This window comes from Protobothrops mucrosquamatus, unplaced genomic scaffold (genome assembly GCF_001527695.2).
Source record: "Protobothrops mucrosquamatus isolate PMUCROS unplaced genomic scaffold, P.Mucros_1.0 scaffold_69, whole genome shotgun sequence".
NCBI lineage: Eukaryota > Metazoa > Chordata > Lepidosauria > Squamata > Viperidae > Protobothrops > Protobothrops mucrosquamatus.
Window position 1 is genome coordinate 1,467,772 of NW_015386145.1, and position 27,989 is coordinate 1,495,760.

The following is a 27,989-nucleotide window of genomic DNA, read 5'->3' on the forward strand; positions in this document are numbered from 1 at the left end:
TCGCCTACATCGTCCATATAGGACGACTCGGGAACTCAACTCCTACCCCGGGCAGCTCACCTATCCCCTTATGCCCAGGGGAAAGGTATCAAGCCGTTTGACAGCTGATGCTGGCTGTCAAACCGGCTTTTACGCAAAACAGGCGGGAGGCAGCAAACAGCTGCGACCAGCGAAATCGCCTGCCACCGGAAGTCTCCTCAAAATGTGAATTTTGAATAAACTCATAATATTGAATTTTTAGGTGCAATCAAAATAAACTAAGATCTTTTCTATTAATTGAATATGCCATGGCTGCCAATCAGCTAATATAAAGGAGCAGATTTCTACTTCCACTTAGAAATACTTGAGCAATACACTACAATTTCCTATGTGAATGAACATAGTCACAACCTATCAGAATAAATGTGCTGACTGAAACAGAGCTACCAGACCATGCTGGATAACTATACTTTCCCTTCTTTTTGCCACATTTTTATTTTATTTTATTCAAAAAGCTTAAAATACAAAAGAAAAAAAATCAAAGCTGAACAAGAAAATTAAAAATGTGAATTGGAAGGACAAAAAACAAAAACACATTTATCCTTCCTAGTTGAAAACTGACAAATATATTGCAACAATATTTTTTTTTGCCCCCATGCAAAACCGGCCCAAAATTTGTAAACTTTTACATCTATTTGCAACAATTTGACCTGTTCAATAGGTATTGAACATTTAGTTTGAGGAGGAAAATGTGCACTTTTGGACAGGATTTCTCAAATGCAAAATTAAAATTCATGTAGAAATAAAAATCTGACATCGACTTATCTTTCCAGTAGACCTCACATTTTAAAGACTAGTCCAGGGGTAGGCAACCTTGGCTCTTTTATGACTCGTGGACTTCAACTCCCAGAATTCCTGAGCCAGTCCACGAGTCATAAAAGAGCCAAGGTTGCCTACCCCTGGAATAGCCCAAGAGACACAAAAATAAACTCTTGCAGGAGATGGGCAGCAAATAAAATTAAAAATAAATAAACAAACAAACAAATAGAGAAAGAAAGAAAGAAAGAAAGAAAGAAAGAAAGAAAGAAAGAAAGAAAGAAAGACAATGAATAAGAAATAATTTTTTAATCCCTAGATTTCACAGATAAACAAAACAATGACATGCTCTTCTAAAAGAGTTTCATTTAAGTTCTTTGCTCCTTTGTTGGAATCTAATGTTGTGGGCCATAATGGTACCTTGCTTGGCATACAAAGGAAATACAAAGTTCCAAAATCTCAAATAGATGTTTCTCAACCCTCAGCAGGAAGCCCTCCCCCCACCCACCCCAAAAAAAGGATTTTGCCAAGAAATGTATTACCTTTAGAGGTTTTTTTCTCTCTTGGTCTTTCCCTAATGCTGACATTATAGACAAATGTCTGAGTCTTAATCAAAGACAGAATTATAAACAGATCTATCCGAGTTCTATTGATTCCAATGGTCTTACTTCTGAATAAATACGTATAGGACTATACAGTACTGTAAGCACACTCATGCATACAGTATTCAAAGCACCCTTGAAACTGTGTTAAATTACAGCCTGGGAATGTAAACTCTGAGCAGCCTACACTTGATTCAACAAGGCAATATAAAGCCACAAACAAACTAGACACATACTGTATTATAAATCTGCTTTCAGGTTTTCTTTTTATATTTCCAGAGACAAGTGTTGCCCATTTTGAAGTATCAACTGGGAATGCATGTGTGGGTGGAAACATCCTTAGAGCAAACAGCCACAGTATTACTGCTAAATTAAAGAAACATCTGAACAGTAATCCTACATCAATGGAAAAACTGGAACCTTCCAAGCACTTTACTGTTTCTTTCCCACAGAGAAACTATGACAACTGAAAGTAGCCACTGTGGTAATAAAACTGTATTTTTATCCATATGAGCTGTAATTATTCTTTTAATTATAACACATACATTCCCATATGAATGAAATACAACATACCTGGTTATTTCCATAAAATAATACACCAGTGCAAATATTGTAATAATAGCAACAAGGCCACCTAATTTAACTTTCAGTTTCTTCTATAGAAATGGTTTTCTACCCTCAACATACCTTTTCTCAAACCTTAAGCTATTGCTTCTGGAATGGAAATTTTCTGAATACTGTACTCAGTGGTTTTCTGGCAAGCACTCAGTTTATACACTACTAAGAGTATGTCCCAAAGATGCTTTTTCAAAAAGCAACCAGATTTTGTTTTTTCTTGAAGACATTTTGCTTTTCATTCAAGAAGCTTTTTCAGTTCTGAAGAATGAACTGAATGAACTGAAGAAGCTTCTTGGATGAGAAGTGGAAGATCTTCAAGGTAAAACAAAGTCCAGTTGCCTTTTGGACAACACTTTTGGGACAATCATGATCTGGATGACTGAGAATCTCTATAGACATTTGCTAAGTGAATGGTTGCAAAAACAAAAACAAAAAAATAACCGGATAGGTGGGTGGACTTAAATAAGTAATCCCCACATCATTTTCCATATGAGCTTCATTGGCTATACAAATAAAGCATTTGAAGGCATTGAAAGGCTGGGGTTTTGCATCTTGGGTTGCAAAAAGCTATGCAGAAGTGCCAAAATGTATGCAGAAGTGTTTTGAACTGCAAATAGCCCTATTCTCCCAGATTTGAAAATACTGGAGGCTGTGCAGGTTTGGATAAGGAGTAGCTATCTCTGAGTCAGTCCTATCAAGACCAAGCTTGGATGACGCAAAACTGTCTCTTTGCCATCCTACCAAGACCGAGTGGCTGTGGGTGTGGGTGTTTGGAGATATTTCATCTTTGACCTTGGATGATGTAGCCTTTCCCACTTCAAAGTTGCTATGGAATCTGCGTCTTTCTAGATTCACAATTCCTATTGAAAGCAGGTGTTCACTGTGGCTAAGAGGGCCTTTGGAAAACTCCATCTGATATGCCAGTTATGCCATTTCCTAGATGGGGATGAGGTGGGGGGTTCAGACATGACCTAATCACTTCACTAATGTTATCTATATGGGGATGCCCTTGAAGATCACCTGGAAGTCTCCACTGGTTCAGAATGTGGTGGCACAAGCAGTGATGGGCATGCTGCAGTTTATCTATGTGATACCTCAACTTCAGGAACTGCACTAGTTGCCAGTTTACTTCTGGGTGCAATTTCATGCTGGTTGTTACCTATAAAGCCCTACATGACATGGGGTCTGGTTAATTAAGGGATTCTTGATCTCCCATGGTATTTGCATAACCAATTTTATCTTTCAAGGTTGGCTCCTCCTTGGGTTCCTTCAATTGAACAATATCATTTATTATGCTGCTCTGCAATAGAACTTGCTCTATGGAATGAGGTTCTCCTGAATTATGGGTGGCCCCTCAGTTTTCTGTTCTTTAGAAGAGCCATGAAGACCAGGTCTTCAGCAAGGAAGAATGAGGCATCTTGCTTTGTGTTTGCCATCTTTTATCTTTATGTTGTATTGATTTTATTGTAATGTCTATGGAGATTCTCAGTCATCCAGGTCATCCAGTTGCCTCTTGAAAAAGCACCTTTGGGATTTTATTGTAATGTTTTTTGTTTGAATAAAAGTTACATTCATTAAGGAACTTGAGAAGGCATTTCAGAATGGTTGACAGTCAAGCAACTTAAAAGTTTAATCAACATCATTATCCTTCCTACCCTCTACATGTAACACCGTTGCTGCGCGAGCTGCACTGGCTACCGGTGGCTTTCCGGGTGCGCTTCAAGGTGTTGGTTATCACCTTCAAAGCGCTCCATGGCATCGGACCTGGATATCTCCGAGACCGCCTTCTGCCGCAGATTACCTCCCATCGGCCGGTACGCTCCCACAGAGTGGGTCTCCTCAGGGTGCCGTCAGCCAGACAGTGCCGGCTGGCGACTCCCANTCTGGAACGAACTACCCCCAGAGATCCGGGTGATCCCGGATCTCCCTTCCTTCCGCCGCGCCCTTAAGACATGGCTATTTCAACAAGCAGGACTGGCCTAAGGGGAATTTTTAGCGGGGTTTTAAAAACAATTTTAAATTAAAAATGGCCAAATCTAATATTTTATTTTAATTCTGTTTTTAATGATAGTTTTGGGGTACTTTTGTATCTGTTTTTATCAGGCTGTCAGCCGCCCTGAATCCGTAAGGAGAAGGGCGGGGTAAAAATTTAATTAAATAAATAAATAAATTAAATAAATAAATACATTGTATGCATAAATTTGCCCTATATATTGGGAAAAAGCAAAAACTATGTCTCTGTGTGGGTTTGGGTGTGTATGCACACATACACACACATTATCTTCAGTGTTCATTTTTGTTTTGGAATTTGGAAAACCAAAAACAGATTCCAAGAATGGATTAGTCTAGTCTGAAAAGAAAAAGAAATCCGCTTCCACCTTCTGTGTCCAAAATTCCCAGTCAAATAATAACTGACTTAGAAAAGAACTTGGTGTACCACATCTTAGCAACTTTATACTTCACATCATTTCCCTAAATTTCTTAATGTTATAATGTATTCAGGCAACAATATGGCTGGAAGAAAATATATTTATCACTATTTTTTTAAAGCTACATATGGCACCAACTGGGAAGTTCCCTGCTTCCCGACTGACAGGGATTATATTTCCAAAAGTTTACAGAATTTGGTAAACTAATCTGGGGAATCTGTGTCTCCTTTGTTTTGTCCCACATCTCTGGCCATTTTAGTTGGGGATTCTGGAAGTGCAGCTGAGCAATATCTGAAATGCTACAATTTCTCTGCCTATGTTCTATTTGGCTATTCTATGAAAGGAGTTACATTACATATAAAGTAGCAGGCATCCTCAATAAAGAACTGGATTGTGTTTGGCTTGAAGGTATAAACTCTCAAAATTATAGGGTAAACATTTAAAGGTTTGTTCATTCAACACTTCTCTAATTTCAAACATTTTGAACTCAAGCTGTCAATATATTCCCGTGTGTTTATTTAATACATAGTCTATATACATAGCCTTTGAAGAGTTTCTAGAAATGTCAGATGGTTCAAAATATAATACCAAATGTGTTCGTTTATTAATTCTCTTCTGCTCATGGAATCATGTGACTGCAGATACTGAAGAAGCTTCTTGGATAAGAAGTGAAACATCTTCAAGCAAAACAAAGGAAGTCCAGTTGCCTTTTGAAAAAGCACCTTTGGGACAACCATGTCCTGGATGACTGAGAATCTCCATAGACAGTTACTGCAGATAGTTGAACTGGTTCCCAATTTTTTCCCCAGACATGAGAAGTTGTGCCTTAAATGGCTGGGTTCGGCAATGCCTTAGGGAGTATGTCTTTCTGTATCATCCTGCCCATTCTCTGTCACGGAAGAATGATTCAGAAAATTTCTCAGTAGCAACATCAATGCCAGCCCACATAAAAAATGCTTGGCCATCGCTCTAGTTAAAATTTCCTAATTGTCAAAATGCATTTTATTCTGGCAGGCTTTTGCATGTCACAGATTATCTTTTATTAATTTGTTTTTTAACAACTGAGCCCATTATCTTGGTTTTATACTGTTGGTTTTACAAAACATAATATTATTAATGTTATATATTCCCTGGCTTGTATGTTAGATGATGATGACAATGACAACAACAATGACAACAACAACAACGACAACAACAACAATAATAATAATAATAATAATAAAATATCTACACAGACCTATAGACATATCACCCTGGATGAGATTATAACTAATGAATAATTTTCAATTATAATAGTTGAAGATGTCTTGAGATTATAGAGAAAATGTTTTGCTGTGTTTGATTCTCAGAACTGGGGTTTATTCTACTTCTAGTTAGCTAGTGGTAGTTATTCTAATTGAAGTTAGCTTAAAGCCCAAAATGTTATGTTGTGTTCATTGAAATATATGTGTGTATTGGAGTCTGGCAATGTAGTGCTTAAAAGCATCATTAGCAGTTGTACAACAGGAAGCACTTTGAAGCAAAAATGGGAAGCAAAAATGATGTAGCGCTAATGCAAGTCTGAGAATAAATACAGAGTCTTGGAAAATGTAAGAGAAATTCCCCACTTATTAAGGTAAAGTCAATTTCAGTGTTTTTCAAACTTGGTGACTTTAAAATAGATTCTGGGAGTTGAAGTCCACCCACCTTAAAGTTGCCAAGTTTGAAAACACAGTTCAATTTGAACTCTTTGAAATGTTTCTTCCCATGTTTCTGCCACCTGTGCTGAGATGCATTTATCAAATAAATTATCCATGGATTCACTTTCTGTCTCTTGAGTACTGATGGCCACTGTCCCTTCCATTCTTTTTGCAGTCTCTCACAATCTCTCACTTGCAAGCTTTCTTCCAAAATACTAAAATAATCATCTGGAATCTTGTGAGAATTTAATAATCTCATGCCCAATTTCTTAAATGGGAATGTCACACATATGGCTCCTTTTTAATTAGAAAAATATTTAAAAAGCATACTCTGTCACCTGTGGAGCATTTATATTCTAAAAGGTGGTTAGAAATCATACAGTCGACATACATTCATGTTGACTTTCACAATGGAAAATATTTTGATAAAGTTTCCCTGCTTTATAGTTGAAATATGACATAAATAACCACACAAAGTGGGATGTCTTCATATATAAGGCTGTGAATTATAGTCAGATAAATTTAATGCATATCAGTTTTACTGATGAAGTTATATCATGTTAAGGGAAATTCTCTTATTATGAGAATGGCAAATTACACAGCAAATCAGCTTGTATCACTGTGCTGGCAGTTTAAAACTTGAAGTGGCCTAGTAGTGAAGACACTAGCCTCCCACTCAGAAGGTTGAGAGTTCAATCCTAGATAGCAGCAGATGTTTCTCTCTAAGGACACAAAGAAAAAATATCTGCTGTGAACTCCATATAGGCATCAGGAAGGGCATCCATCCAGTTGCCCTGATTCTAGGGACTACAGCAGGGGTTTCAAACTGCCGGTCTGCGGGCCAGATGCGTCAGGAGGAAACCACGCCCACCCCATTGCCGGCAATAGAGAAAAAGTTCTGATATGTCGTGCGACGTCATGTGATGTCACAAATTTGACATGTCTGGACTACAGGGTCATAATAAGAAAAAAATGGTACCCTAGATCTCTCTCTCTCTCTCTCTCTCTCTCTCTCTCTCTCTCTCTCTCTCTCATTTCCCCTCTCCCCATATATTTTGGGAAAGGTTCAAAGGCCATTGCTGATCTAGTACAAACAGGGCTCCAGATGTGACTCAGGGCTTCCTAGCTGAGTCCAGCAGTCCCAGGGAAAGAAGAGCTAGGAACTCATGACTAAACCCTGGCTTGGTTTTTAGAAAACCCCAAAGCTTCCATGTACACATTCTTGCCATTTTTAACATGTATTTTCAACATTTACAACAACAGCGTTTCAACAATCTAAATCATATATATGGCAACAGAAAAAGGATAAAGAAATGGGATGAGGTTTTTCTGCTGAGTTCATTACATGGAGTGGTTCCTTTTGGCTGCATAAGTTTTAAATGGGAATGATGTCATCTCAGAAGTGGCTGAAATACTGCTAAAATGTTTCATTAAAAAAAAAACAAATAAGGGAGTGAAAATATACACGGAACTTACATTTCAAGGAGATTTTAAATCACAGTACTGAACTTGAAAGCCATGCTCTAAATAGTTTCAGTGGTTTGATCTGTTCCTGCCTGAAGCAGGAATGCTAGCAAATAGTCTGAGTGAGATCTGTCCTCCTTTACGAGAAGCAGAAGTCTAGACAGTCTGGATTTCTGTGAGAACAAGACACAAATCTTCTTGTACTGCTACACATTCCACCTTTTTATGATGTGTATTTTTTCATTACAACATGGACTCTGTTTACGAAATCAAGCTTTAAAAGATTCAAGATATTACGTGCCCTGACCCTAAATAAATCTGGATCCTGAAATTGTTGTTGGAGGAGGTAACTGTAATGATGGATTTTTGGTAATACAATATATAAAATACTACATCTTTCCCTATTTTCTAACCATGGATTGTTTTTCCAGGCTAATGTCCTACTCTGCCTTCAGATGATGGGGAAAGAGAAGACTAATGACCCTGGACTGCTAGAAATATAATCCTTGCATCCATTTAGTTTGTAAAACACATTGAGAAATAGGGTAGTAAAAAAACAACAACCAAGAGACAAGTTTGATTTACACTAAGCCATATCATGGTCTGTTTGTTTTTGGTTTAATGTCATGTGAAGTCATTTGTTGTGGTTTCTAAATTATGATTTATGGCTTTATCCCTGATAACTGTAGATTCCTCTCAAGATTCAAATGACCCCCTCCATCCAACTGAGATTTCGGGGGATCTTGAAAATGTGGGTTTTTACCCAAGCCTTTGGTGAAGACAATTGATACCCCTTTTCTTCCTTTCCCTTATTCCCAGTTTTGCTTTCTCTGCCATCTTTGTTTCTTTGTTTTGTGTTTCTTGAATGGTGTTTTTAAATGTTTTTAACAATTTACAACCGACCCAGAATTGCTGGGAGTCAGGTGGCGTATACATTTAATAAATTATGGTCATCAAGTCAGCCAGATGGTTAGACTGGATTTTCCATTTTTATCCACCTATTGAGGCCTTCCCAGGGATCTGCCAGAGATGGTTGTTTGATGGGGTTAAAGATATCGCTGCAGGATGTACGCTGTTCCAATCAAAACTGCCTTTATTAATATTCAATAAAGTGTGGTATTTATAAATGTTATACAGTTTTTTTTAATAAGGAAAAATGTAAAGGAAGGGACAATTATAAGGACAAGAAAAAAAAAGAAAAGTTGAAATAATAAAAACATCATGCAACATATAGGAAATCACTACCACAAGAATAGTTTTCATCAATCTTTTGCGTTACATTAGTGCAGTGTCAGTTCAGAAACAAAAAGAGAACACATATTGGGAGTCCATGATTTTAATTCCATAGTTGCACCATCTTTCCAAATTGAAATCTTTCTGCTGCTCCCAATCCCTGCTAAAGTTGGTTTATTCATTGAGCCATGTTTATGCAAAACATAGCTTAGTATATTGTGTGAAGGCATTGAACAGAACAGGGATCTTCAAACTTGGCCCTTTTATGACTTGTGGACTTCAATGCCTAGAATTCCTCAGCCAGCATGCCTGGCTGAGGAATTCTGGGAGTTGAAGTCCACAAGTCATAAAAGGGCCAAGTTTGAAGACCACTGGAATAGAGTAATTCTTTCTGCATTAGAGTTTGCTTCTCACCAGTGATGATTATAGTTAATTAATGTCCTATGGTTGAGGGAGTGAAAGAGAGAATGCCACCATCAACCTTCTTATGAAGCTAATTCCACCAGGTTTAATTTCTCCTGAACTAGTCATCTCGCTCTTTTAGTTTGCTCGGAGAAAAGCTTAAAATCCTTTCTGGAATCTATTGTTATTTTCATTTCCTTATAATATATTTGTACTGTGTATTCTTAGATTCAAAACCTGAAGACAAAGATTGCTTCTCCTTATTGACCTGAAAACTACACTAGGAGCATTTCAAGATGAAAGACAGATTATAATTGCCCTAAATCCAATTTCCAGGCCACATGCAGCCTAAAATATGTATTTGACATCTCAGTACCTGCATTAGAATTTTTAATGCAGCAGAAGAAAATTATTAAATACAGTATATTATTAGCTCCATTTAATTAAATTAAGTCAAACTGAATTTGTTTGTGGTCCATCCAACTTGTTGGCTTGGCCTGGCTTATTTTCTGGAGCGACACACCATTTAAAAGCCAAATGCTTTTCTCATTCTGAAAGGAATTGTACAGCCCTGATGATCTATATTTCAGAGCTGAATCATCCCATGCATGCCAGATATTCAACTTGTGCAGTCTTTACTGTACTAAAATGATTACAAATATAAAACAGTTCTTTTTCAAAGCAATGAAACCTAACTAAAAAATCATGAATAAACTAATTGCCAATCTAAATCTTTGAAGATAAATCCAAAACAACTGGCATATCAATTAATACCTCTTAAACTATGTTGACTAAGTTAATGGTCTTCTTCAAATGCAGCTCTTCTAATGACTTCACAGACAAATCTTGGCAATAATACAGAAGGGCTTTCCCACTGTCTGCTTCTAGGATATTTATTGACATGTAACCTAAATTCTCAGGATGGGTCTCCTCCAAGAACTAGCCAGACCTGGCTCTGCTTAGCTTCCAAGTTTAGATAAGATCAGGCACATGTTGCCACTGCTATGTTGAAGTATAGCAATGTGAAGAACCAGATAGCTCTTGAGAGAATACTTACTGTTTAGTATCATGTGGCTTTATTAGTTATTAAAGACATTTGGAAAATCTACCCCTTCCTGGGTTTAAAAAGATTCACTAAAGTTCAATATTTAGGTAGTTAAAAAGTAACAAAGTTATTGCTAGGTAAAATTAAAGATAAAATTAAAAGAAGATAAGAGTAGTCTAATAGGCTTAGCTATTGTTGCAAAATTCAGATTAGCTGGAAGCTAATTTTAGAAAGATTTTAAAGCAACTGTAGTTAACTTCCCAGTTTCTGTAATGAAACAAAAATGCATGAAATTTTTGCAAGACTAAGAATATGTGACATGTCCCATATTTTAAACTAAATCATAACAATCATTTTTGTTGGTACATATGCATAATCATATATGGCAAATATGACTCTTTCTTTGTGATAAAAAGGTAAAACACCAACTTTATGAATCTTCTCTCAAATATTTAATATACAGATCCAGTCCAGTTGGACTATAATTCCCAACTTGAATTGATTACTAGTAATTCCAATTGTTACATTCCACTAACAAGTGTAAAGTGCTATATTGCAAAATAACAGAACAGAATAACAGAATAACAAAGTTGAATGGGACCTTGGAGGTCTTCTAGTCCAACCCGTGGCTCAGGCAGGAAACCCTATATACCATTTCAGACAAATGGTTGTCCAATTTCTTCTTAAAAGCTTCCAATGTTGGAGCATCCACAACTTCTGGAGGCAAATCGTTCCACTCATTAACTGTTCTAACTGTCAGGAAATTTCCTCTTAGTTCTAGGTTGCTTCTCTCCTTGATTAGTTTCCATCCACTGCTTCTTGTCCTGCCTTCAGGAGCTTTGGAGAATAGGTTGACTCCCTCTTCTTTGTGGCAACCCCTGAGATATTGGAACAGTGCTATCATGTCACCCTAGTCTTTCTTTTCATTAAACTAGACATACCCAATTCCTGAAACCGTTCTTTATGTTTTAGCCTCCTGTCCCCCTAATAAACTTTATTGCTCTTGTCTATACTCTTTCTAGAGGTCTCCAAAAGCGGATGTTCCTCTTATTTTCTTTTTCTTCTCTTAAATGGTCTAGTCTAGTCTAAAGATCTACTGACTGTTAGATCTGAGGATGAAGACACTGAGGGAAAAAAATCACTCTGTGGAAATTAACTTGCCACGGCAAAACAATTTCATTTTTCTAATTTTTAACATCAGACTTCAGTTCATTCCAATGATTTTGAAAGCAGGAGGGTGGTCATTCTCAGAGAATTTTCAGTTTGTTCCCCAAGCATGAAATGTACAAAATGTCACTCACCTGTTCAGGGTATTTACTGCCTGTTATTTCAGCAACTGTGTTAAAGGAATCAGCATCAGGATATGTTTTGGCTCCCATTTTCAGAGTTACAACTATCTTAGTACCCCGGGAGAACAATCGGGCCATCAGTTCTGCATCTTCAATGGAAATACAGGCGGTAGGAATCTTAGGCACATCTGAGAAATATGCTTGCATTCCAGTATGTGGGCTGTTAAAAAACAAACAGTAAGCATGTTACCTTTGGGTTCACATTTTGAAGGAAGATCATCTGAGGTTTTTAGACCAATGTGACACCTGATGCATGACAATCTTGGTTTATTTTTTGTGGGATAGCTTGTTGCGCAAATCCAACCATGTATTAATTTATTCAATATATTTTATAAAGCCAGCAATGGATTAATTTGGTACCCAAATTAGGTATTTTGTCAACATAACCTTATAGTTTGTTGGTTTATTAATATTTGAGTTTGTTGAAAGAGTATTTGCGGTGCACCGATTAAAACTAAATGCATTTAAAGTTGAATAGATTGATCCTTTGATAGCAAACGTGAACGAATAGACCCCTTAACTGTTGCTACCAATTAAAATGAATCAGTATTCTTGGGAACAGTTTTACCATTACAAGGTCATCAGGTTCCTTAAAGAAAGCATCAATATCATCATACAAGCTGCCCATCCAGAGTTTAATTTCTAGATGCCTTTCAGAATAGGCTCAATTAGCTGCAGAAATCAATGTACAATGAAGCCAGCAGCAGAAGCGGTGATCTCCTATAAGGACCTTGTGATGTCTTGCCAACAAGGGCAGATAGAGAAACAGGAAACTCATGGCCCCTGGACAGCTAGTAGTTCCACTACACCCATAGAGTAATGCAGATTTCTCAATCTACTGACCTCCAGATATATTGAGTCTATAACTTCGAAAACCTGATTTTGAAAACCTCATAGTATGCTACCCAACCCAGTCCATCCAAAACTGTTTCTGATTGCTTTTAAGCAGAACATAATGGTCTTTTCTGGATTTAGGCATATATTTCTATAGTGAAAGGGACAGCAGATGCAGAGCTATAATCTTTCCTGAAAAAAATATATTAAAAAATTGGGTCCACCACTAGTTGTCAGCAAGGAGAAAACTCTAACTCTGTTTCCCTGTAGTGCTCATTTGAATTATTGCAGTCCAGATCTGGCAGCTCTCATTTAAAACATTTTTAAAGTATTATTTAAAGATGGAAATAATAAATAAAGAACTTGATGGAAATTGAAATTCATTATAACTTGGGGAAATCACAGGCTGGAAGAAAACTACTAGCAAAATACCAGAATACAGATAAGTATCTTAACTAAAATTAAAATGAGAGAAGTAGGACATCTGTATGTGCCCGAGTTATATGTGCTATGTGAAGTTGGTCTAAATATTGGAATATGGAAACTTTTTCGTAAGAGGTTAACCATAGCAAATAATATTTGGTTTCTCTTCCCTGAGGAAAATTGGCTCCCAATATTTTATATAATTATGTTGCTTCAGTAAATGAAAACAATTTAAAATACTCAGTAGCGTAAAAGTTATAATTTGGCTTATGCATATATGTGGTTTCAGAACACTTGCACCCTTTCCTTGATCAGGACACCCTTCAGACAGTCACTCATGCCCGGGTCACCTCGCAATTGGATTTTTGCAATGCACTCTATAGGAGGCTTCTCTTGAAGACCACAAGCTACAACTGGTTGAAAGTTCAATTGCATAAGCAGTAATGGGGAACTCTCAGTGTGCCCATGTGTCATCACTGCTATGCGCACTGTATTGGCTGCCAGTTGGCTTCTGAGTACAATTCAATGTGATCCTTGTTACCTATAAAGCCTGGTATTGCATAGGACCTGAATATTTGAGAGACCGCTTGTCTCCTATAGTTTATGCCAACCCAGTATGTTCCAGCAGATTGGGTGTGCTCCATGTCCTCTCCATTAATTGCTGCCTTCTTGTGGGACCTAGGAAGTGTGCCTTCTTTATTGCATCCCCCACCCTTTGGAATAACATCCTCCTAAAAATAAGGATGGCACCATCTCTCCTGGGTTGAAAACCTGGTTTTGGTCCTAGGACTGGGGTTGACGTTTTCTATTTGTTTAATGGCTTCTGTTTTGTTTTGTGGGTTTTGTTATTAGGCATTTCAATATCATTAGCTGTTTTTTTTATTTTTTAATTCTGGTGTCACTCTGAGTGCATTGGAGTTGGGCAACCAATAAATTTAAATAATTTAATAAATCTGTAGCAAGCTGTTCCAATGTGTAGCATGTGTAAATGTGTAGCAAGCCATTCCAAGATGTAATTAGAATTCCACTTCATTTAAATATGTTAAATTGATACAGCTAATATAATAATTTTCTAACTCCACAGGTTTAATAACTTTTCTCTGTCACATTAGAAATTAGAGTTTGGTGGCAGCATTAGAAGAAATTCTGAATTAAATGCAGAGATTTCATGTGCACATGAAATGGATAACACAAATTCTTCATATGCAAAGTCAAATGATGATGTGTATATGGTATCCTAGGAATGTGTGTGTGTGTGTCAAAATGTCATGCTAGTCATGACTATGAGATCTAAATGCAACTATTGTATATATGTTGTCGACACACATGCAAAAAAGTCTTCAGTCACATAGCTATGATTGCCATCTTGATTTTACTGATTCCCCCAACAATAACTTACATGATGGCCTTCCTAGTAACTTTGAAACAAGATGGCAATCACCTGTTACTCAGAACAAAGTTTATGAGCAGCTATCTGAATCTCAATGCTTCTTTTTAAATATGTTCTATTATTGAATCAGTCCTATTGACTTAGATGTAATTTGGAAGAGAACAAATCACAACAAATCAGAGTGGAAGGTTATTTTTGGATTCCTCCTCCATTCCCCCTTTTTTTTACTGTGGGATAGAACTTTCATATTTGAAATGCATCAGATACCAGATTAGCAATAAATCATTTTCTACACTTTCATCATACGAGATACAAGCAGGATATCTCTTTAAACTTGAAAGGAAAAATCCCAAGATATATTAAATATACCTTCATTTAAAAAAGGTAAATAAGTTTACTTTTTTCTAGACTGTATTACTGAAATATTAATTCTCCACATTCTACGCCCACTAAAATTTCATATACAACAACCAAATACAGAACTCTCTACCTCAACAGAGTTTATCTTGTGGCTATCAAAGCTTTGTGCCCTTAACATACCTTGAAGTACCGGGAAAAAAGCATATTTATAATTAGTAACACAAAACAGTAAGTGAAAAGTTTACATATATAATCTTATTTTCTCAGAATCATGGAATTTGAATGTAATAAATTTATATGAGTGCAAAAAGGGCAAACTCTTTTGGTTCTTCCAGTATATATTTTAGAACTGCCTTTCATAGAGAAACATAACTAAGATTGTTTTTTAAATCCCTTGGAAAATAGGAACCTTTAGTTACATGTTATCTCCAGAGGAGGAGGTATTTATACATTTGAAAAGTAGCTCTGCAATTAGAGAGCCCAAACCTGTCCAATTACAAGGTTTGTAATTCGACTTTTTATTCAAAATTACTCTGCAAGTTTGCAGTTATACAGACCAGTGGTTTCAACCTCAGTAATTTTAAGGTGTGTGGACTTCAATTCCCAGCCAACATCTTAAAATTGCTGAAGATGAGAAATACTGATTTATAGTAGATGTAATGTTCATTTATGCTTTCTCCCATGCCAATGTATCTGTGAGCCTTACCTCTAGAAAAAGAATCCTCCCATAGTTGGGCCACAGAAATTTGGACAGTCAATAGATGGCAACAAGAGTTAGACTTTTCTTTTGGTAGTTGCCCTGATTCTTACAGTCCAGATATGGTTTACTGATACAAAGGATTTGTAGCTTTCATTGGATAGAACAACAAGTCTCTACAATCATAGGATGTCCTCTAAATGTTCTGGATTATAATTCTCACCACTATTTGCCATATATACATTGTCTCTAGAATCTTCACCAAATATAAGAACATTGCACAGTAAGAGATGATGACGGTGGGGTCCTTGATGTTCTCTGAGCTTGGTGGTTTTCTTGCAAATGTTTTATTATCAATCTAGGTAATATCATCATGACTTCCAGTATTTCATGATGATGTTACCTAGTTTGGGTAGGTAACCAAACTAGAAACATCTGCAAGAAAACTACCAAGCTCAGACAGCACCCAGTACCCCACAGTTCAACCCCTGAGCTACAAATATTTTCTTCTATCAGATGCTGACAGTGTTTTAGAATTAAATCATTGATATTGTTCCTATTACAATTCAAAATGGAATTATCTAACCTGTGATAGACCCACGCTGAACCTTAGCCTCCCAATCTGGTACTTCAGAAAAAAAGCCAAAAATATATTTCATGTAGCCCCAAAAAATTGCTACTGCATGAGTTTCCATTTTCAACCCCCTGTAGTCAGTGCTAATACAGTGCATTTCTATAATTTCTGCCAACTCCTTTAAATATTTTAGTGGAGTCTGAAATCCCCAGCATGTATAGACCACATGGGCTGAACACAGCAGTGCTGAGTTAATGGAAGCTCAGTAAATTAATAAACCCTATTCTTTAATAAAGCAACAAAAAGTTACTGCTTGGGAACAAGTGCAATCAATAGAAACAAAGAACCAGATCTTGTAGAAGCTGGCAGCTTACAGACTTCCTGTTCAAACATGGAACAATATAACTGTCCTTCGTTACTTTAGGGTTCTCATTTGGAGATACCTTTGAAGATCTGGCAAGATATTTGAGTTACAAACATTTGGGGGGGAAAAAGCTATCGGGAGAAAAAGCATACTGAGTGTATTAATTAGAAAGTGGCTTAAGCTTTGCTTATTATGTCTGATTATGGGGATTGCAACTGATGTTTCAAGGACTGAGTGGCATGTTGATATGATTAGCCTTATGACTTCAGTATCGTCAGATTTCCACTGTTGCCATGTGAACAAAACAAGAGCAAAACCAAGCAAAACAAAACAGATTAATCATAAAAATGGCAACAGCAGAAACAGGTGTACTTCCATGAAGAATCATTTATTTACTACTGTAAGTGGACCAAATATCATCTGTATTGTTGTGTATACTTTATAACTTTCAGTTAAAAGATATGCATCACCTGTCCCTAAAATGTTCAGCAATCACATGAGGATGAATTAAAACCTGGGAACTAGATAAGTTTATAACATCTTCCAAAAATGTTTTTGTTTTTCATTTTTTCTTGGAAGGTTTGTATTGATCTTTAAAAAAGAAACACAATAAAAATGTAGTCAAATATATGCAATAGAACGTAATTTATATACTCTGAGGAGCTTAAGAAATATTAAATAAAGATCCCTACCTTGGAATTAGTATTTCTAAATTGACATCTCAACTTTTTTTTTATGTTTGACATTTTCATGTTTATCTTCAATCTAAATCATAAAATTCCTCTTATAGTATAAAGAGCATTTATTAATACTAAAGAGTCAATAGAAAGATTTGGAAAAAAGAATTTGCTCTAGGTTTAAACTTATTTTTTCCCAGTCTTTCCAACAGGTGTCAGCTAAACAGTAAACTCTTGGTTAAATTTAAATGCCCTGGGAAAACTGTGATTCACTGGAACAACAGCTTGGATGACAAATGGTACAACACAACAGATGGCAATTGCTGAAACAAATGACAGCATCCAAGTCCCACTCTGGCTTTCTACGTTCAGGTTTATTTACCTCTTCACTAATTATTACAAATCTAAATACATTTGCAATCAAATAATGTCTGAATTGTGTATACCAGAGAGTTTATTGGTAATAGAGCTAATTTGGTCTTCTGAATAGAGACAACGCATTCTATACAAAACATTTTTCAGAAATTGGGTAATTTTTCTGAATCCTTCCTAAGAGGCATTCTTACTGAATCAGGAAAGCCTAAGAAGGTCCCTGGTGTCCAGTGTGTCCTGATGTACATTATCAGATTAATATAGTGATTAATATACAGATATTTTCTGTGCTAAGACTTCTCAGCTCAAAATACTGTATAAATGACATTATTTACTTATGTAAAGCATTGATACCATGCTCTTCTCAGGGGTTGCCACAAAGAAGAGGGAGTCAAGCTATTCTCCAAAGCTCCTGAAGGCAGGACAAGAAGCTATGGATGGAAACTAATCAACCTAGAACTAAGGAGAAATTTCCTGACAGTTAGAACAACTAATCAGTGGAATCATTTGCCTCCAGAAGTTGTGAATGCTCCAACACTGGAAATTTTTAAGAAGAGACTGGACAGCCATTTGTCTGAAATGGTGTAGGGTTCCTGCCTGAGCAGGGGGTTGGAATAGATGACCTCCAAGGTTCCTTCCATCATCATCATCATCATCATCATCATCATCATCATCATCATCATCATCATCATCATCATCATCATCATCATTATTATTATTATTATTATTTATGTTGTTGTTGTTGTTGTTATTTTCAGCCAAAAAGAAGCTCCTGGAACAGGTAAATAGTAAAAACAAGACTTCTGATTCACAATTTAAAAATAAGTGAAAGGTGAAGGACATTTCTTCACTAATACTTCATTTTTCAAAATCTATATCATCAGAAGTTTGGATTTTGTCAACAAAATGGCTGGAAGCTTTTGATCTCACAGTTATTATTGTTGGTTGGGACCAAGATGCTGATTGGATGATTATGGGCAACATAACAAGCTCAACATAACAAGCTAGCACTAAACTGGAGAAGATTGTAACATCAATCTAAGTTGCTGTGTTTTAGTGGCTGCATGAGATGAACCATAAAATGGCTTTGTTGACTACCAAATACAAATGCATGGAAAAGTTTCAGAGTAATTTCATTTTAGATTGCAGACTACCAACTCAGATCAACTGTCTTGAACAAAAGACATTTTAAAAGCAAATGAGATTGAAGTAGCCAGTTTTACGTGAAAAAGAGGTTACAAAATACACTGAGGGCAATTCAAGCATATATAAGTTTTGCCAAATAGAAGGGATCAAGTACAGTGAAAGATATGGTACAAACAGGAAGTGATATCTGAGCCATGAATGCAGGTGCTAGCAACAGTTCCCATAAACTCAACAGCTGTGAGTCGACTACATATTAGGACTTGATGTGCTTTGTAAATGTTTAGGAAAAGTGCTTTGGACCTCACATGTTCTTCTAATTATTTATTAAAGCAGCATCCCTTACCAAATTCTTATAGCATGCTGACACAAGATCTGAAGTTCTATGAAATCATTTCTGAGCCCTCCTTATTAGTCCTTCCAATGTTATGGAAGTGGGATTCATGAACATTTCTTCACTTAGCTAACACAAACATCTTTATGTTTTCAATTAAATGTCTAATATTAGAATTCTCTTTGTTAAGTTACTCAATCTGGATATGTGCCAATGTGTTGACTTCAGGATTTTTAATTCTTAGAATGTGTGGCAAAAAAGCTGAAGAATATGGAGACTGAAATCAAACTCATTTGGGAAAGACCACTCAATGAATCCATTTTCCATTTTGTTCTTTAGTTATTAGTAAAACACATATGACACTGCAGTCCTATATAGTCTCACACTGAGTAATGTCTATAGGACTGCCTTCTACTTATAAAGCGGTAGCTTGCTTTGAAATTTTCTTTCTGTTTAATCTTAATAGTTTCTGTTTAATCTTAATAGTTTCAAGTTTATTTCAATGATTACCTTCTGGCTTCAGAATGGGCCAAACACATCAATACCACACATTTCCTAAAAACTAAATATTTTAATGTTTGTTTTTTAAGGTGTATTTCTGCTAAGGTTTTATTGCTCTTGGCCCAGCATTACTAGGAGTCTCCTGTAATGTTGACAAGTCAGTGCCAAAAATTGCCCCTAGAAGAAAATGTGCATTGCTCAACAAAGAGATCCAGTATCTTTTAATTTCCTATAATATATGGCACTTCCTGGAAGAACTAAGCAAACTCCTTTTCAATATCAACTGCAGAATTATTTGTAAATCAAGAAGACTGAGATTTAGCTATAAAAAAAATAAGGTGGGCAGAAAATGTCAGTTCCTAAAGAAGATCCAGTTATACTGAACTAAAGGCATTTTGCAGAGTAAGCAGGGACAGTGAACGGTACTCTCCTGGCTATCCATCCACAGTTTGCCAAATTCTGTAAAGAGGTTTGTTAATAAAAATGCATTGGGCCTGTATGAAAATGCATGGACTCATGAAAATTATAAACAAACATGTATATTTCCATGAGATGGGTGACCATGACATCGGTTTTCTAGTCTGGTCTACCTTGAAGGGCTGATAAAGAGTCTGAGCTAAATGGATGACTGGCTGCATTGTTCATATTCTCACAGAATCCCTTGGCTTAAAAGGCTAATATTTATGCCTCCTAAAATGTCCTCTTAGCACTTAGCAAGGATAACCCTACAGCATGGCTAAGAAAATGACTAAGAAGGTGGGGCTTTTTCCTTGGAAACATTCAAGGTTCAGGCTCTACTGTACTCTATTATTTAAAAATCAGCTGCTAACTTTCCCTTCCTCTGAGCCACCATGCCTCTGGATAGCCTACGTATCAATGAAGCAGTCAGATGGAATCAGCACTTCCAATCAATCGGTCTAAAATAAAAACGTTCCAAAAGGAATGCAATGGAAGCTGACAATGCCTCCTGATGCTGGTTGACAAAAGGCGCTGTGTCCAGCTGGGCTGATTCAATGCCATTTGTCAGCAGGACAGACAAGAAAAGACACCACAGGTGGTGAAGAGGAAGACTGCAGAGGCAGAAAAAAAAATCTCTGCAGACTTGCCCATTGTCTCTTGTCACTTGCAGGCACAAAGGGTAGGTTGTGTCATGTGGAGTGGCAGCAGTGATATTAGTCCCAGGTGAGCGTGCATGGATGAGAAAGAGAGAGAAAGTGACAGACAGGCGGAATATTGCTGAAAGAACAATGAAAAGCAACTTTTTTTTCACAGACTCTAGTATTGCAATATCCTTTACAGTGACGAATAATACTTTCCATTCAAGAATGCAGATCCATTGATCTAAAACATTTCACTATTCCACCTCTTCATTTAACTGAACTGTAGTTTCAAAGAAGTACAGACTCTCACACATATTTAAACTTCTGAATAAATCACAGATGGTGAAGTTTATCTAACACACTGTGGTATACATATACCATATTATAGTATGATATATTGTATGAATTAGACCTCTTTTTTACCTGGTCTTAAAAATTACATTAGCTTATGCAATAATGTGATTTGGGAAAAATGCTGTTGAAAGGAATATTTAAAAATCTGCATCATAGCAGGCACTTTTAGGGAATATTGTGTGACAGCAAAAGCCAGAGAAATGAATTTCAGACATCAGTACACTACCTACTGGATGCAGAAGTCAATTTAAAAAAATAATAACTCAAGACTAAATATTAAGCATGCAATTTAGGCAATCTTTGCTTGGATGTTTAGGACTAAAGCTGTAAGTAAAAGCAATCTAAGGTACTGTAAAATAGCTAGTCTAAAAATGAAGCCAAGATACTTTAAACCAGCATACTGGCTGGGGAATTCTGAGAATTGAAAATCACACATCTTAAAATTGCCAAAACACTGTTTTAAGTGTTCTCATTTCCTTGTGTCCTTCATAAACTTTTTTTAAGGTGCTAGATTATATATCAGTACTTTAATTAATTCGTGTTTGTCTTCTTTATCAATATTTTATATAATAAATATTTGAATAAACTTTAACTTTTTTTCAATAATGATTTTAAAAAACCTAGTTGCACTGAGTTCATGACTTAGTCACCACTGGACAACAGCTTTTGCCTTTTAACATTTTTTCTTTGTTTTTTGGAAATAAGATGTAGCTATTGTTCTTATTGCAGTTCTTTATGGAATCACTTGACTACAGCTGAAGCAGTTTTTTTCATACAGCATAATCAAATGTCTTCAAACTGGGCTTGAAAATATTGTACAGGTAATCCTTGACTTACAACAGTTCATTTAGTGACCATTCAAAGTTACAACAGCACTGAAAAAAAGTGACCTATGACCATTTTTCACACTTACAACTCTGGCAGAATCCCCACAAGCTTGACAATTGGTTCATATTTATGACAGTTGCAGTGTCTGTGTCATCTGATCACCTTTTGCAACCTTATGACAAGCAAAGTCAATGGGGAAGCCAGATTTATTTAACAACCATGTTACTAATTTAACAACTGCAATGATTCATTTAACAAATGCCATAAAATGGTGAAAAACTCACTTAATAAGTTTCTCACTTAATTTGGGGCTCAGTTGTCGAGACTACCTGTACCTGTACGTCAAAAGTATCAGTAATACAGAGGAAACAGAACCCTTACAAATAGTTGGACAATATTCTAGGATTGGCCTAATATATGTTTTGTAAGCCACATAGTAAACTAATCTTCCTTAACCTTCTTTTTCACATATATTTTAAATGAAATTCTATCTGGAGGCATCAATGTAGAAGAGTATTCTGAAGTTATAGAGCGACATATTTAAAGTACCAGGTTGGGAAAATGTTAAGAAGCAGAGTGAGATAGATTGGACTTTTCAGTTGGGTTTATTATATTTTCACTGCCAAGGCAATGTTAGAGAGATTTTATTTCTTATGTGCCAAAATAACTTACTTTCATATAATGGTAAGATGGGCACCTATTCTACTTCGTCCGAAGTCACAAAATGTCTTGGGACAATATGTAACGGAACATGAAAAGGGTAGGTTGGGTGACTGTTCCTTTCTATTTAAATTTGAAATGTACTGTTTTCCTTTTTAGTAATGATAATTTACAGTCAACATGTAGAAGCCTTTCATGATTGTATGAAATGCAACATTTATTTTTTATTTTTTTAAAAAGGCAAGGCTATTATTCCGACTAACAAAAGCATGAATGGCTCAAATAATTGTGACTCTCCAGTTAGAAAACAGTTTGAGATGTCAGGTTATCTACTTCAACTACCACTTAGACATGAAAAAGAAATAGAAAATGGTTTCAACAAAAGTGCTTCCTGTTCTATAGGAACGCCCCTGAAAGAAGAGGTGAAGCATGATTCTCTTTAAACAATAGGCTCCTACCTATTGATAGAAAATGGAGCAATGCTCCTGATAAGAGAAGCTTTTGCACCCAATTTAGCAGCTTCCACTGCTCCATGAAGTCGGTAGAGCACTGTTTTACCGTAATTGGTATAACGCTGGTTGTAAACAATAATCTTTCCATGGGCTTCATGAGCTTTCTTGTGTAGGTCATCAAAAGAACCTACTACCAACACTTCTGCCGTAATACCTGGAAATGAAAAATCAGCTGTTAGAAATACAGGCCCAGTTTTGTTTTGTTTTATTTATTTATTAAATTTATATGCCGCCCATCTTACCAATATAGCAACTCTGGGCAGCTTATAAACAATAAAAATAAAATAAAAACAATCAAAATTAAAAAGAGTTACATAAGAACTAAAACAAAGGGGACAGTTGGCATAGGGGTGAGATCTTCTTACCCCATCAGTCATCTCCTGCCAGGAGATGTTAGCAACATTTTGGGGTGAAACAGCCAAATAAATCTAGAAATGTCTTTAGTTAGTTTAAAAGGGATTCCAAGCCTCCAAGTCAGAATATGAGAAGGAGGCAATGGCAAACCACTTCCAAAAGTTTGCTAAGAAAACTGCAAGGACTTGTCCAGGCAGTTGCCAGGAGTCAACAAATCAGTGGTTTTCCATTGACTCCTTGTTAAGGCGGAAAGAGAGTGACTGGCTCAAAGTTCCCTGCAGTCTCTCATTTTCTAGTCTGATACCTTAACCACCACACCAAAGCGGCTCCAATTCTGACTTGGAGGCTTCTAATCCATTTTAGATGCCAAAAAGGTTTTTTTTTTCAAATTAGCTATGCAATATATAATATTCCTTATGACACTCTATGGAAGCACAAGTTGGACTTTAAAGAAGCAGGATAGGAAGAGTATTGATACCTTTGAACTTTATATATTATATTTTGATGATGCCTTTGAACTTTGATGTAGGAGAAGACTCTTGAAAATTGCATGGATAGCTAAGAAAACAAACTGATTGGATCACTGAACAAATCAACTCACCGAAGGCATAAATTAACCTACTTTGGACAATGTGCAAAGACCCAGCTCTCTGGAAAAGGTTCTAATGTTGGGAAAGGTGGAAGGAAAGAGAAGAAGAGGACAACCAGCAGAAAGATGGGTGGACTCAGTTACAGTGGAAATGAATGCACTGTTGGGAGACTTGAAAGAAGAGATTAGAGATGGATTGTAATGGAGAAGTCCTATTTATGCAGGCAGTAGGCATCAAAAATGACTTGATGGTACATAATTAATCGATAGATCAAATGGTACACAACCAGTGTCTATAACAAAATACATCTCCTTATTCTCAAGCTGGAACAGCAACAGAGCAGTTGTTCTGATTTCTGACTGAGGCCAGATAATCCCTATCCTCCCATGTGCATGTGTGGTGTACCACAGTAGTGCGCATCACTACAGGTATGCAAAAAGGTGAACACTAGGGTGAAACAATACTTATACTGTACGAGCATACTTAATTATTTGAACATATCTTTCTACTGTTCAAATGTAAAAACAACTTCATGAACATGAGCACTTTTTACACACATACAGTACGTAAGCGAGTGACTACCGGAAGAGAACAGTGAAATAAGGAGAACAATTATTTTTCATCTTCTCTGCAACCACTTCTAAAGGCTTGTAGTTATTTTGCTAGAGTGGGATTGCAGGTCTGCAAGCAGCGTATTGGGATAAACAATTCAAAAACAATTCACACTAGCACTGATTTGCCTAGTTTGGGCAATGAATGTCTGCAAGAAAACAACCTCAGATCCAGAACAGACCTCCGGAAGCTGCATCCACACAGAGAATCAGTTGTTCACATATCTGAATCCCACCACTGCAAGGATTCCATATCAAATTATCCGTCACCTAATCCATTTTCATATCTCTTCCATCATGTACAGTTTGGCTTTAAGAACCATTGTTCTTAATGAAGAAATAGTTGGTGAAAAGGGGCAATAGAAGTAAATGTCTAAAAATATATAAACCAAAAAGGTTTATAGGATGAATTATATTTTGTCCATATGCTTGGAAAAAAATTAGGACTGCTCTAGGACTTGCAAAATGTCTGCAAGAGGCTTCATACAGCCCATGAACTGCTTGCCCCTGAACCAGGAGAGCAAAAATTAATCAAGTTGAAGAAAATGAGGTCTTGACTTTTGCATCCAGAAGGAGGTAAGAAAGGTGTGAAAATTCAAATGGGCTCACTTTTCTGGCTCTCAATCTACTCTTTTTTTGAGTGCAAGATGTGCTATATTTGAGTACTCAGGTCAAAATCTACCGCTGCTATTATTGGCATGTAAGTGAAGTAAACTGATAGGATTCAGCCACTCTTAATGAGTAAGAGTTTTAGCTGCATGCTTCAAAAACATCTTCGTGACAGAAGCATGCAAAGCTGGAATTAGGCCAGTGGAGAGGAAGCCAAAGATCTGGAAATTTTCATTTTCCACTAGAAAAATCAAGGTCTCTGCAGGCTGGCACTGCAATCTATATGACATATCAGCTTTCAAAACTAATGAGTAGAATTGACATCAGGTAATTCATCCCAGCACTTCATTTATATCCACACCAAGTGATAAAACATAATAACATGGGTTCATGATTGCTCATCAAGGAAGAAAGAATAGTAGCAATTCTTGACAGATCCTTGTAATAATGAAAGATGCTTCCTACAAATAAGATCTTGATATCCTGGTTCTCTTTCACAGCTTATGCAACAAACTTCCTCAACTGGCGTCTTCTAGAGCTGTGGGGATTGCAGTTCACAGAATTCCCAGTTAACATAACAGAAGTAACAAAAATAATAGAGCTTCTGCTTTGCAGCTGACTGCCCCTAGCAACCCCAGATGGCAAGGATTCCTGTCCAAAACTCTGAAAAGCTACTACAGGTCACGGCAAACAATACTGAGCTACATGAAACAGCTTCCTGTGAGTCACATTTCCAATATTTTTGAAGGGCAACAGAGCTACTTTAAAAATTATTCCAAATTTGGTTTTCCAGCTATATGCCTAGTTTATAATGAAGAAAACATGTGTTCTAAATACACATGCAACAATAGAGAAAGAAATTAAATAACAGAGCTGTGACTCAGTCAATGATTCATACGATTTTAAAGGATGTAGGACTGAAAGCATCTCCAAGCATCTACTGATGGATCATAGCAACACTTTGGAATTGTTGTTGTTGGACTGTCTATAGTTGCTGCCCTGGTTAAGCTGGTTGAGACAAACTCAGGGGTGGTTCTGGGGAGCCTCAAGATCAGGGTTCAACATAAACCTCTGGGTCATTACTGGATCAGTTCTGGGTTTTATTGAGATGTTTGGAGAATAGGGTCCCAAGGAGAAAAGAGAAGTTAGCTATCACTAACGAATAATGAAGAGCGTGTATGATCAGTGTGATCAGAAGAAATGCATATAGACTTTTAAAAGGTTTTTAATAAAAATGCAGGAAGTATCAACCTTCCGCAGGCATTAAGCTATTGATTTAGCTGTCTCTTAGTGGGCTTAAGCTAGGCATTCCTCTATCCTCAACTTATACATTATAAAAATACGAGTAAAGTCTTTTCTATAACTTCTTACTGGGGAGAGGGAACTGGGAAAATTTAATAGAATATCACTTAGCAGGACCAGCCATGCAGAGTGGGGAAATGGAGGTGGGCTGGGGGATAACTGAATAATGCCACTATCCATGTGCTTCAGCAGTGGAAAATGCAGTCTCAACTTCAGCATGGAAGAAAGTTTCAACAGCCAGTTCTGGCAGACAGATATACATGGGAAGGGCAAATCTTGATTTTTGCCATAGGAAGCAACTATCTTGGGTTTTTCATATTTCGTGGATACACAAGGTGCAGGCCAGAGACCAGATCCATCTTCCTGACATCTTTTTTTATGATCCTTTAAAACTGACCCCCAAAAGGTGGCTTGTTTTTTTGTTTTTTGCATTTTTTAAGGTTTTAAGGGGCAAACTGGATCCCTTGAATCAGCATTCCCAAGCCTTTCCAGTTTTGTGGACCAGCAAGTGGGGGGAGAGGGGATGGTTCTGTGCGAGCAGCGGGCAAGTGTGTGCAGCTCCATTTGCGCAAGAAGTGGGCACGCATACCTGCTGCTCGCACAAATCTGCATGTGTGTATGCTTGCCTGCCACTTTGGAGGCCCGGTTCCAAATGGGCCAAAGCCTGGTATGGGCTGCAGCCTGAGACTTGGATACCCCTGCCTTAAACCATGCAGAACATGTGGGCTTCAACTCTTACAATTCCATAGCAAGCATAAAGCTACTAAGGTTGAGTACTGTTAAATAATTTAAAAAACTATAGGCCACATTTAGAAAAACATATTCAGATTCCAAATAAAAAGTAATAGTAAGGGTAGCAATAGCAAAAGTTAAAAATCAGGCAGTCATTACCTTCAGAAGGAGTTGCAACGCTCCCACCAAGGCCCAACATGGCAATGGTATGATTGTATGGTTCAATCATCATTGCACTCTCTTCACCCCTTTCCCAGTGGGGTATTTTTACTGGCTCCAGGTGGACATTTTCTAAGCCATCTTTCCTCAAAGCTTTCTCCATGTACTGGATAGCCAGCTCTAGATTCCTAGAACCACTCAATCGTGGTCCAAAAGTGTCCACAAACAGTGCAAGTCTTTCATAAGATCTGTTCTGGGCCTTGCCATAAACCGCAAGTTTGATAATCTTTTCAGCAACATCCGAATAATTGGCTATTTCTCTCTCAAGATCCTCAAATGTTCTTTGGTGGCCGTAACTGGTGTTGCTTAATAAACAAGTCATGCTTTCCGAAAATAGGCAGATGGAGATCATTAAAAACAGAAGCTTCATTTTTCTCTATTATTTGTGAACCTGTAGGAGGAAAAAGACAATATTACATTACAAATCAGTTCAGCAAGTTTTAAGTTATGAAGCATGACAGCCTGAAAACTAATCCAGTTAAGTAATGTCATATGAAAGACCAGTGACAGAAATTAAGAAGCAAGGTTTTGTAAGGAGAGGGGAGAGCACAAAATCTCTGCAATCATTGTCCACTACTTAAAGAAGCACAGGCAGATGCCTTTTTTTTGAAACTGAGAACTAGAATCCCTAGAGAAAGCAGCACATGAATGCATTGCTTTTTTATGTTTCCCCTTTTCTAAGAGTTTCAGAGTTAGAAATAGTTTGGCAACATCAACCCTCCCAACCTGGTGCTCTTTAGTTGTGTACTATAATTTCCCATCTTCGGTATATTTACAGCAGTATTTATCAACCCTTTCAGATGTGTGGAATTCAGAATTCTGATAGTTAAAAG

General features: G+C 36.9%; 1 protein-coding gene across 1 annotated transcript in view; it reads right to left on the reverse strand.

The window, feature by feature from the left end:
* The window catches only part of CPQ (carboxypeptidase Q), a 108,077-nt gene extending 80,536 nt beyond the window's left edge, over positions 1-27,541 (reverse strand). Inside the window, exons 1-3 of the mRNA XM_015813495.2 lie at positions 27,097-27,541; positions 22,686-22,893; positions 11,569-11,776 (exon numbers count right to left, since the gene is read on the reverse strand). Of these exons, the coding sequence (XP_015668981.1) occupies positions 11,569-11,776; positions 22,686-22,893; positions 27,097-27,526 (846 nt within the window). The 5' untranslated portion in view covers positions 27,527-27,541. The remainder of the gene's footprint in view (positions 1-11,568; positions 11,777-22,685; positions 22,894-27,096) is intronic.
* Between the last annotated feature and the right edge of the window lie 448 nt (positions 27,542-27,989).